General features: G+C 38.0%; 1 protein-coding gene across 2 annotated transcripts in view; it reads left to right on the top strand.

The window, feature by feature from the left end:
• Positions 1-12,671, top strand: part of LOC308492691 (solute carrier family 5 member 4) — a gene marked incomplete at its 5' end in the record, with an annotated part of 34,121 nt that overhangs the window by 6,621 nt on the left and 14,829 nt on the right. For both annotated transcript variants that reach the window (XM_081037902.1, XM_081037903.1), the window contains 5 exons: positions 806-910; positions 4,662-4,767; positions 6,169-6,249; positions 8,283-8,503; positions 11,280-11,415. In XM_081037902.1, the coding sequence (XP_080894028.1) occupies positions 806-910; positions 4,662-4,767; positions 6,169-6,249; positions 8,283-8,503; positions 11,280-11,415 (649 nt within the window). The remainder of the gene's footprint in view (positions 1-805; positions 911-4,661; positions 4,768-6,168; positions 6,250-8,282; positions 8,504-11,279; positions 11,416-12,671) is intronic.

The following is a 12,671-nucleotide window of genomic DNA, read 5'->3' as shown; positions in this document are numbered from 1 at the left end:
ATCGGTAAAAATAATAAAAATTATTTGTTGAGTGCATTTGGTGGTGGTGTAGGTATTTTACATCTATTTATTTTTTCAATTTATTGATAAAAGTCTCTTAGTAAAATACAAGCATAAAAGTTTCCATAAAGAGTTCCACTGAAAGGTATATTGTGCTGGGACTATAAATTGGTACAGAATAGACTTTCTAAAAGACAATATGACAATAGCTATCAAAAACCTTAAAAATTTTCTTGTCCCAGACACAAAAGTCTATTTTTTTATTAAAATTTATTGAGGTAATAATGGTAAAATTATGTAGGTTTCAAGTGTACAATTGTGTAATGCATCATCTACATATCACATTATGTGTTCACCACCCAGAGTCAGTTCTCCTTCCATCACCATATATTTGATCCCCCTTACCCTCTTCTACAACCCTCCTCCCCCCTTACCCTCCGGTAACCACTAAACTATTGTCTATGTCTATGAGTTTTTGTTTCTTTATTTGTCTGTTCTTCATCTACCTTCATATGAAACGCCCATTTTACAAAAGAAAAAAATGGAGTTTCAGGGAGATTGTCATTTGCTAAAGGTCAGCCTTCTAGTAAATGTCAGTGCTGGGAACAGATCCCAAGACTGTCTGATTCCAACATCTGTGTTCATTCCAGCCGTGCTGCTCTTCCAAGGAACTGTGCCTTTTTCGCCTCTGATTTTCCAAGGTGCCACACATGAGCTTTCCCGCTCTTAGGTGCTTAGTAAATGTTGAATAATCTGAACGTGCTGGGATCTCCAGGTGAGTCCCTGTTGCTGTTTGTGTCCGTAGGTGATGACCATGCCGGAATACCTGAAGAAGCGGTTTGGTGGGAAGCGACTCCAGATCTACCTGTCCGTCCTCTCCCTTTTCATCTGTGTGGCTTTGAGAATCTCAGTGAGTTCAGTGCTCCTGGCATTTTAGCTTCACCAGGTTACTTTGATGGGGCTAGAGTGCTAAGATCAGAGAACCGGGTGTGTGAACTATCAACTATAAACAGGGTCAAGCTATATGGATGTCTCAAAGTATCTGGGGTTCTCTCTACCAAGGTTTTTATGGGATGAAAGGGCTTCAGAGACCCTGCATTCATAGAGTAAAATAATTTCAAGTCATGAGAGGCTCCAGAGTGTAATCTCACCCTTTCATTAAGGATGTGAAAAAAATGGATGTACAGGAAAAAACAAAAGGTCTCATTCAAGTAGCACAGCTATTTAGTAGCAGAAAAGGGGAGGATTCTTTGACCCCCTGGCTCTCCAGTGCACAATAACCTCTTTATTCTCTTTGTCAGAGCCAGTCTATGTATTTTCAGCTTGATTATCTGACATGTGAACCAGAAGGAAAGTGTTATGTATTAGGATACTGACTTTTCTTAAATTTATTTTGTCTAAGACCACCCCTATAAAACAGATGTCACAGATAAATGTTAAAAGAATTCTAAAGTTTGTATAACGTTAAATTTATTGGAGATAATCACTGCGGGAAGAAGAAAGGAATTTGAAGATTCAGCAGCACGTGTAGAAAACAAAGAAAGAGTAACTCATTTGTTTCTCATGGATTGGTGACTAATGAGTTAATCTCCTACAAGTTCATAGTCTAGGCAGTTCATGAGAGAATAAGCTGACTTCCACTATTGCTCTTCTGTTGAGCGGAGTCATTGGTGGAAGTAAACCAGCTGCTTAGATTAGGTGGCATGAGCCTTCCTGACTCAACGTGAGCATTTCCCAGCACTTACTGTATATTATTGAGCTCCATGCTAGGATTAACAAAGATTCCTGTGCACTAGGAGTTCACCATATGGTTAAGGAGATAAGAATTTAATTATGAAATTGTTCACACTTCATGACAATATCTGCAAACATATTACAATGGGAGCTGGAATCGAGTGGGTAGACAAGTACAGGAGACGTGTCATGGACACCCAGGAAAGGGGGTGTTCCCTGCTGGATGAAAGTGGAGGTTGTCCTCATGGGGGTGGCTACAAGGCACTTAAACAAGCATCCACGACTGGAAAATTAGGAGAGGCCAAGGGAAGCAGAGGAGCTTGCAATGTCCCACAAGTGGGTGGGACTCAATGATCTCCCAGTTCTCCTCTGTCTCTGACATCTCCAGCTTTGTGGTCCTAAAGAGCATGAACAGGTGCTGGAGCAGAATGACAGAGTGTCACAGGGGCCCCAAGGGATGCAGCCTGCTGCGGTGGAAGTTTCCTGGTGGTGGGGAGGAGATGGAACAATGAGGAGCTGAGTGGACTGTGCAAAGTCTGTGGTCAGCTGAAAAGATACCACAGCAGGAGTCCATTCTTACCTACATGGTTATGTTTTAAGGGATGTTAATAATAATTAATCTCAGACATGACCTTTTGTGCACTATTACACTCTGATAAGAGATTTTGTCCTGGTTACTCATTAAACAGATCATTATAAGGAGTTAGGACAGGACAGCTGTGACAATCCTCCCCTGCTACTGGTTTGAAAAAGATCATCATGTTCACTGGTCTCACCCTCCAATAATACATACACTGAGAATCATTGTAGACACAATGCACATTTACCCCTCAATATTTCAGTCCCTGTGCCTTAAAGACATTGACACTCTGTTAGAAAACCGCACTGCAAATTTTTTAAATCAGAAAATTAAGTTTGATACAAACTAATATGTAACCTACAAACTGAACAAACAATATTGTTCAGATATTGAAAATGGTCCTAATGTCCTTCAAGAGCAAAAGAAAATCCTGGATCATGGAAAGCTTCCTTTTATGAGCAATACTTTATAATCATTGTGCATATAATTAATTCATTGAATTGTGCATGACAAAAAGTCAAGTTTTATTATATATATATATATATATATATATATATATATATATATATATATATCCACAATAAAAAAATCATTGTTAATATAAACTACTTATATATAATTTCAAAATCATCAATTTAATGCCTTAATTGTACTATATAAGAGAAACAGAAGTCAAGGAATTCATAATAAGATCATGTGTGTTTTAATAGGAAAATGGTTAGGTGTGAATACGCAAGTCCTCATGCAGTGGTTAAAAAATTGCCCGCTATCTAGGTCAGTATGAATGGGACAGCTATAAATGCAGACAGATGCAGGTATGTTTCATGGCAACTCAAACACGAGTGACATCTCAGTATGTAATATCTTTTCTGAAATGGTGAATAATTGTTTGATAAATATTCAATTTTATAAAATGTACAATCTTCCCTCAATTTACACAGTAGTTGCATTCCTTGAAAACCCAGTGATAACAAAGTGGCAGGAAACACTTTGTGTTTGTAACACAGAGTTAGGTTCTAGGCTCAGATAACCAAGAACAGGCTTTTCACCAACATGAATGTCTGGCGAGATGATAACATGTCAAGTTTAATTTCAAATCTTAGGGAGGGAAAAATCACCATCTCCTGTAACACTCCCTCCAAACTGAAGTTTTACCAAGAAATCTACCTCTAATTGTTCTGACTCTGAATCCTGCCACTTTATCCCTTTCCCTCACCTCACTCATGCTTTCCTTTGCCTTAGTTTCCATGATCAATCCTAATAACTACTCTTCAGCACATAGCCTCAATTTCTTTGCCAATCTCCCCTTTCATTGAATTCCCCTAGCAAACTTCCAACCCTGAGTGAATCCAGCTTCCCACTTATTCTGTGCCTACATCCAGGTAGTTTACTTCTGTGTTTCTAACTAGCATGCTTCTATGTTATGCTTATATGTTATGTTTTGGTTTGGTTTTTTATTTTCGATGTGGAGCCTGGTGGCATCAGAGTTGAAGGGGAAGATCCAAAGGAGGCCAGCACAAGTGTGTTGAGGAGACATCAGGGAAACTAGGAAGCACACTTGGGGTCCAGGAGTCCAGACAGAGCTGAGTGGACATGATCTTAGAGTCTCTTTGCACAAGTCCCTGTTGATTTCTAAATCTCAACCAATAATCGTTTTGCCTGTGTTTTTTAAACTACTTTCCCTGGTCCTCTCAATAACCATTCCAAACTCTTCATAACTTTTTTGGCTCCTGGACCTCTGCCTCTTATCAGAAAGCCTCACCTCGCACTTTATGTAGAAAATTTAGACATGAACCATGTTCACCCCACCCCCATCCCGTTCAAATAGTCTACATTTGCCTCATTCTTTCCTTCTTTCCACCACTCTGAAGGTGAGGACTCTTCCTTTTGTCAAAGGTCACCTCCTCAGCCTATGCCTACTCTTGAACCCATCTCCTCTCAATGTCTCTGGCTATTTGCTTCATAACTACCACCCCCTCCATCATATTGTACCACTTACTTTCTACTACCCCAAACATGCTCAAGTATCTTCCTTTCTAACATAACCATTGCTTACTCTAGGACTCCTCTATCTACTACCCTAGTTTTTATTGTTGTTTCTCTACAGGCAATCATGAAAATGTAGTCTACATAAGCTGTAGTATTTTCCATTCACTCATTCATTGTTCTTCTCTATGGTCAGTCTAATAATTAATCCTCTGAGGATGAGATCTGGCTTCCAAGGACTTTATAACTGGATCGCAGAGATGACATGTGTAGCTACCGTAAATAATAGTGGGAAGTCATCAGTGAACAGCTAAGTGATGTAATGTATGTTTCTTTTCTATTATGACTGTTCCCTTTCTAGATGGACATATTTTCTGGAGCAATATTCATCAAGCTGGCCCTGGGATTGGACCTTTACCTGGCAATCTTCATCCTCTTGGCTATCACTGCTATCTACACGATCACTGGTTAGTCCACTGCATGGTTAGCTCAGTCATGCTATCTTCTGCTCATCTCATCCCAACCTGCAATTAGCAACCTCAGTGTTACTGCTGTCATCACCAAGATAAGGACATCCTTTTATTCCCATTCTGAGAGTCAGCACGACCTAGAATCACAACTAGAACGAAGGAGACAGAGTCCTCAGTATTAGGCATGGGCACCTTGATCGAGGATAGTGATATGGTGGGTGGGGGGAAATGCTCATTTGGCTCAGCTCTGTGTTCAGTACCTAGCTGGGCATTTGGAATCTAGAGTGTCATACACATGGGAGGTCAGGATGAAATAACAACTCATACATGAGACTGGCAAATCTAAGGCAGGGCCCAAATGAATATAAGATGCCGGGGCATGGAAGTGGGTTCTGAGTGGCAGAATCAGGAGAGGAGAACGAGAGCAGTGGGTTGCTTGTGGGGAGAAGGTATGTGGCAAGAGTCCAAGTAGGCATTCAGGAGCCAGCTACATTGGTATAGTGTCTCACGCACACTAACTTATCAAAAGTCAAGTACACCAGCTCAGTTGGAAAAAAGAAAGAAAAATAAAATCTTAAATAATCAAGACACTTATGGAGCCATTTTCATACATTAAATGAGAGATGAATAAGCTGAATTCTGTCAGCTATACAGAGGGTCCTCAAAAAATGTACACACATTTTAAGAAGGGAAAAAACTGTATTAAAATTGTAATACTCAATATATACCGATAACAAAAGATGAATACAAGTCACATTTGACTTCTGCAATTATAAGGGATGCTCAAAGTGGTTACCATCAGTGCAATTTTAATACAGTTTCTTCCTTTCTTAAAATGTGTATAAAATCTATGTAGTTTTGCTAACAATTGTCACCCCAATAAATTTAAAAATTAATTAATTAATTAATTAATTAATTAAAAATAAAATGTATGTTAACTTAGAAAAATGTGTATACATTTTTTGGCACCCTCTGTATTTAAATAAATTGAATAAATTATCATAATGCATTGAGTAAGTGTCAGAATAAGCGAGAGATGAAAACAGAATAATCACCTGTTTTCAGGATCACTTTTTCTCTATGACACTCTCATGAAGGAGTCCTCTTATTGACTAAGTCTAGTGAGTCTAGAGTTAAAAGAGTAGTTGTTGTACGCACAACATTGCAGCAAAACACAAATTAACAATTATATCTGGTATTCCACTATTGAAACAATGATATGTTCCCACACTAGAGCAAAAACAACGTGGCCAAGAGGCGCTTGTGGCCCATGCAGGAGCTTTTGATATATTCTCTGCTGAGTCATTTCCAGGGTTTGGGTAGAGGATAACCTAGAGGTAAAGGCAAATAGATGAGGGCACATGAATAAAATATCTGGTTTTTTCTTCCTCTCCACAGGGGGCTTGGCCTCAGTTATTTACACAGATACTTTGCAGACCATCGTCATGCTGATAGGTTCTTTTATTCTCATGGGGTTTGGTAAGTGATGACCCTGTGAGCAAAGCCCTGGGGCCAGAAATCATGGTGTTTGTGTCTGTTCTGGCTGTTCACTCTTTACTGCTGCCTCCCAGTTCTGTCTGGTCACATTTCCAATCAAAAAATTGTTGCTTCGGTTAATTATCTTGTTTCCTCTTACTACCTTTGTGTTCAGAATGAACAAAATTAATATCCTTGGGCTGATAGTTTTACAAAAATATTGGTGCATTGGAGTCAATGCACAGAAACCCTTCAGTTACATAAAAGGTTCATAAAATGAAGGATTAAATATTAGGGAAAATTTAGGTAATTGAATATTATTTCATTATGACTGTTTTGGATGGAAATTATTAAAGTACATTCATTACTCACTCTATTATTAGCATAGACAAACACAGGTTGGATTTTCCTTTATGACTCTTACTTATTAGTATCATCAGTTCATTCTCTTCTGCAAGCACTATTGATGAATCAAATTTACAGCTAACTAATTTTGGGTTTCTTTTATTATAGTATTTGTTTATCTTTGCATAGGAAATCCATGTACACTGTAAAAAGGATATAGGGTGAAAATAAATGTCTTCATCACTCTCCTGTCCTGCAGCCACCATGCTCCATCCGCTCAAGCTGTACAATACATAACATTTCTGAATATGTATGCACCTAATCACAAAGCTTGAAGACACATGAAGCAAAAAGCAACAGAAGTGCAAAAACAACAAAGTTGGTGATTTTAACACAATATGGCTGCCATTAGTCACATACAGCTATTTAAATTAAATTAATTAAAATTAAAAATTCAGTTTCTCATTTGCCTAGCCATTTTTCAAGTGCTTAATATACGACTATTGGACAGCACAGATATAGAACAGTTTCATCATTGCAAAAAGTTCTGTTGCACAGTGCTGCTCCAGAGGCAGCTATTGGTATCAATTCCTTGTGAACTTTCTATTTAGTTAGCCAGAACTCCTGTACTATTCTTGTTCATGGTTCTTTGGTTTCTCACCTTAGTGATGCACTCCATCGCATCAGGCTTTCTAAGTCTCACTTCTTCCATTCTTAGGATAAGAAGTAGGGACTGTCTCATCCTCTAAGGTCCCTCATGTATTTTTGTTACAAACCATATTCCCCTTATCAGAACAATTTCCTTGTATTGTCTATCTCCTTCACTAGGTTGAGTTCCTGCCTTGCAAATTCATTTTGCACAGGATCCCAGCACAATATTTGGCACATACAAATATTTTTGTTTGTTAAATAAGTACTCATTGTTAAATAAGTACTGATGAAGCAAATTAATGTCAACTTCAACTCTACAAATGTATAATACTCCAACAATTTTTGCATCATTTGAACCTAAGATGCCTGGGCTCATCTTTCTAGGCTTTCCATCTATTGTGGTTCTTTTCTACACCTGTCTAGACTTTCCACACCCCCAGTGGGCTGAATCTTACCATTTCCCCTCACCACATATAATCTGCTTCCTCCAGTTTCTGCTTCATATCTTCCCAATTTTTTATTGTAACCTAAGTACAACATAGTAGTGCACCAGAAAACCAGACTGTGTATAATAAGCTCAGACCAGCCAAGCTCTATGTCTGGAAGAGAGGCCATCACTTATGGGCCCTTTCAGAGGAGTTTGGAGCTTTCTGATGGCTGATTTTGTCAGGCTTACTCTGTTAGCTCACTTTCGGGTTTGTTTCTGCTCTGGGTGGTTATGAGACATCAATATCAATCTGTTAGATAATAGCTTTATCTTTACCATTAGGCTAGACACTAAATCAAAATTTTCAAGAGTACCATAAGAAGAAAAATGGAAGGGCAATTTGCTTTATAACTTTGCAAAAATAAATCTAGTAGCATGGTTAATGCCAGTGAAGGTACAATAATAGAAAGACATGGATTTTGGGAGAAGGACATTGAGGGTTTCACTTGGCTGATTGGAGGTGCTTGGGTACCTCTACCATAAAGGAATAATTATGAACACTGGGTATCTTAGATTTCTGTGAAACATTTTATTTCATACAATGCCTTTTCAGCATTTGCCGAAGTCGGAGGCTATGAGAGTTTTACAAAGAAGTATATGAATGCCATCCCATCCATAGTCAAGGGGGACAACCTGACAATTAGCTCCAAATGCTACACTCCTCAGGCCGACTCATTCCACATTTTTCGAGATCCCATCACCGGGGATATTCCATGGCCAGGAATGATAGTTGGAATGACCATCGTAGCTGCGTGGTACTGGTGCACAGATCAGGTAAAGGGCATGTGTGGGGTGTGAATATGTTTATGTTATTCTTTTTCCTCTCATAGGAAACCATCTAGTTTTTATTTTGTGTATATACATACATCATTTAAAGAGTCAAACTCTTCTACAAAGCTTGTGAAAAATAGCTGTCTGGTGTCCCTGTCTCTACCCTATTTCTTATCTCTCAAAGGAAAACACCTTCAGCTCATTCAATTACGTATTTTGGTATGTATTAATATTTCTATTCTCCATAGCCTTGTACTCAATGTATGGCTTGTATACCATTGGCATGGATGTCACCCATTAGAAATAAACACTTTCAGATGCTACCCAGACCCACTGAATCCGAATTTGCTATAAATTTGATCCCCAGATTTTTCAAATGAAAGCTTCTCCATCTTGGTTTTCAAGTTTTGGGGTTTTTCTATTGGCTTCCCATAATGAGAGTTGAGGGTGTCACTCTTTCAACTTTCCATTTCAACTTTCTCAATCCCACACAAGCATACTTTCTGTCCTCCCACCCTCCCAGTAGATCTAATTCACAATTTTGGTGAGCTCAGCATTGAGTGCTACTGTTTTTGTGACTACACAATAATAATTCATAGCTGAGCCACGTGAGATTCTCTGATTTGTCTTAAGCTTTTTCTTTTCTCTAGGTAAATAATTTTTCTAGTAAATAATTATTAATTTTTTGTTTTAAATTTTCTTGGTAATTATTACTCATTAAACATCAAGCCCTCTGAAAATTATCTAATTCTCCTCTAATACTTACAAACACATCAAGTACTCTACCAACTCGTTTCCTCATTTTCTCCCAGAGCCTTTGGCTTCTTACAAACTGTCAAGTTGTTCTTCATGCTTGGTGCCCATCCTAATCCAGGACCCCCTTCATTACCATATTTGGGATTCTCTTTGCCTCATTCTTGTGTTATATCTCCTATTTCTAGTGTTCCACATCATCTTCTTTTTGGGTTTACTTCTTCTTTCAAGACAATTGAATTATCCAGTAAATTCTTGTGAAAGACAGGAGACAAATTTATTGTGAATTTACATATTTGGAAATGTCTTTATTCCTACTTTTCCTAAAATGATTCTCTGGCTATATACATATTTCTAGATTGGAAATGATTTTCCCAAAGTCATATTCATTGTCTTCTGACTTCACCCTTACTGTTGAGAAGCCTGAAGTTATTCATGATTCTTTGGATGTGACCTGTCTTTTCTCTCTGGAAGCTTGTTTTTCCTTTGTTCAGTGTTCTGAAATTTCACCACAATGTACTATGGATGGGGAGATTGTTTCTTTGATTACTTCCATTTTTCTTTCTTTTGGGAACCATGTATTTTGGGGTATTCCTCGTCTAGTTCTCCGGTGTTCTTAGCTTTTCTTCCCATTTCCATCTCTTGGTCTTTTGCTCTACTCTCTAGGAGACTTCCTCAAGTTTATCTTCAAGTTTTTCTGCCTTTGTATATATAACTTCCAAGATCTTGTTTATGTCTCCTGGATGTTCTTTCTTATCATATTTGAGTTTGCTTTTATTATTTTTAAGTTTTCTTTACCGTAAATAGTCTCTGTCAGCTCAAATTTGTAATTTCACAATTTTAACCCATCTTGACTCAATGGTCACTTATGATGTTAGTGTGGAATCAATGTTCTTTTTCTTTATATAATAAACTGATTTTTCTCAGTATGTTTACCAAAGAATGCATACTTTCATCATTGACATGTAAAACCATCTTTATTATTTACATTTTGTGTCTGATCACCTGACTTGCCTCCTACAAGTGGCCTCACATTCACCCTAAGTTCTGACACCTGATATCTGCTTACAGGGATCCCCTCCTCACCTGTAATTTGCATTGTTCCTCCAACTATCTGCTTGTAGCCCTCTATCTAAAAATATCACCTGCTCCCCAGCATTAAATGACATTGCTGCAATCCCTAACATATTTGTCTCTCCAAAGAGAATTAAGCAGGAAAAAAAATCCCTATTTTTCTGACATTCCTTGAGAAGAAAAATGTCCAGAAGTTGTGGCATTATGGGTAGAAATCCTGATTGGCACAACTTGTAGCAAAGATCAGTAGTGACAGCATTATAGCTAGTGGACCACATAGCCATTGTTGCAAGGCAGCCTGGGATCTGTAAACATATTTTAATAGCAGTGATGTGTAGTGAATTTTATGTACCAAGGGTCTTACAAACATTACATCAAATATTCAGAATGCCCTACAAGAGATAAGCCTATTTAGAGATGAGAAACTTGAAACTCACAGAAGTCAAATACTCATGTAAGAGGAGCAAATATTCTCTACTTTTTCGGTCTGACTGATTTCACTTTAGCATAATGATTTCACTGATATGTGGTATATAAAACTGAAAACAACAAAGGAACAAGACAAACAAATGAAGAAACAAAAACTCATATACACAGACAATAGTTTAGTGATTACCAGAAGGTAAGGGGAGAGAGAGGTGGTACATGACGGTAGACATCAAAAATATATGGTTGATGGAAGGAGAACTGACTCCGGGTGGTGAACACACAATGTGATATATACATGATGTATTGTAGAATTGTACACCTGAAACCTATGTAATTGTCACCCCAATAAACTTTAATTTTAAAAAAAAAGAATATCAAGGATTCAAGTCCTGATTTCATTGTGAAGCTCATTATTCTCCCATAGTCATGACCCCATTTTTCATTGTAACATTAATCCTTGAAAAGAGGCACTCCCCTTCTGTGACCTCATCCTCTGGTTGCTTCATGACTGTTTTCCTGGCAGGTCATCGTGCAGCGCTGCCTATCAGGCAAGGACATGTCTCACGTGAAGGCCGCCTGCATCATGTGTGGGTACCTGAAGCTGCTGCCCATGTTTCTCATGGTGATGCCGGGAATGATCAGCCGCATCCTGTACACAGGCAAGTCCTGAACCCATGAATCTTCTTTTTTTACGCTTGAATTCTGCGCAGTGGTTTTAAGATGTCTTAAAATCTTCATCACTAGAAAACCCATTATGTATGGAGGTGAAAACAGAATTCCAAGTGGAGATAACAGCTTGTGCAGAGGGTCAGAAGCAAAACAAAACAACGCTATATTTGACATTCTGTTTTCTTATCTGTTTTTATACGGTGTGACTGTCTCCTTGTACTCATTTGAGACTGTTTTGTTCTGTTTTCATGAGTGGCTTAGATTTAAGAAAGTCTAGAGGATAATGCAGGAAGATGAAGTAGAACTGGGAAAATATGAGTTAGGTGAGCTGTGGTGTGAAGTCCAGGACATCTCTGACTGATAAGGTCTTAGAGATACTCTGCCACATTTTGCTCCCTCTAAGATGATTAGAGAACTGTACCCACTTTCATTGTTTTGGGGTTGTTTGAAGTGCTTTAATTTCTGAGTCAGCTGAGAGTAACTACTAAAATTGAAAATCTTCCTCAAAAATCAACTTTCTTTCTTTATCATGAAAGGAAAATATGGCAGAACATTTCTTGGCTAATTGAAGCCTCTGGTTTTAATTGGGGCAACCCATCAGATAACACTGAATCCACTTCATGTTTTCCCAACTAGGCATCAGTTTATTTAGCTGAAATCTTGTTAGGATGAACATTAAGTAACTGACATCCCTTCTTATTGCAACATTGAGTGTTGTTTATAACAATAAAAAATGTAATGTATAGATATCAACAAGTAGGGAATGACCAAAGAGATTATTGTATACCATCTTTATGGAAAATTGCACACAAGAGATTAAAGACTATCTCAAAACTTGGGAAAATGCTGAAGTTATTATTATTATGTAGAAAAGCATATGACATATTACCTCAACAATTACCATATCTATACAAAAAAAAAAGACATTTCTCTGTGAAAAAAGGATCAGAAGGAATAAAGACTAAAAGAAGCTAATGTGCTAAAATGTTAGTATTCTGGGTGATGTTTTCAATTTTTGCTATCTGTTATCATAATATTGTAAACAATAAAAAGGTATTGTAAAACTGTCAGGATGAAGTGAGACATCATCCCATAAGGGGCGTCATCCCCACAACCATTACAAGCGATACCTCCTCTTAGATGTTGATTGGGAAAAATGGGCTAAATAACTGCATACAGGACTAACTTCCTGGGTAGTGGTGGTGGTGGTGGTGGTGGTGTGGTGGTAGTGGTTTTATCTCTGGAG

Source organism: Rhinolophus hipposideros, assembly GCF_964194185.1.
Source record: "Rhinolophus hipposideros genome assembly, chromosome: 24".
Classification (NCBI taxonomy): domain Eukaryota; kingdom Metazoa; phylum Chordata; class Mammalia; order Chiroptera; family Rhinolophidae; genus Rhinolophus; species Rhinolophus hipposideros.
The sequence above is the reverse complement of the archived record's forward strand: the minus strand, read 5'-3'. Positions and strand labels throughout refer to the sequence as shown.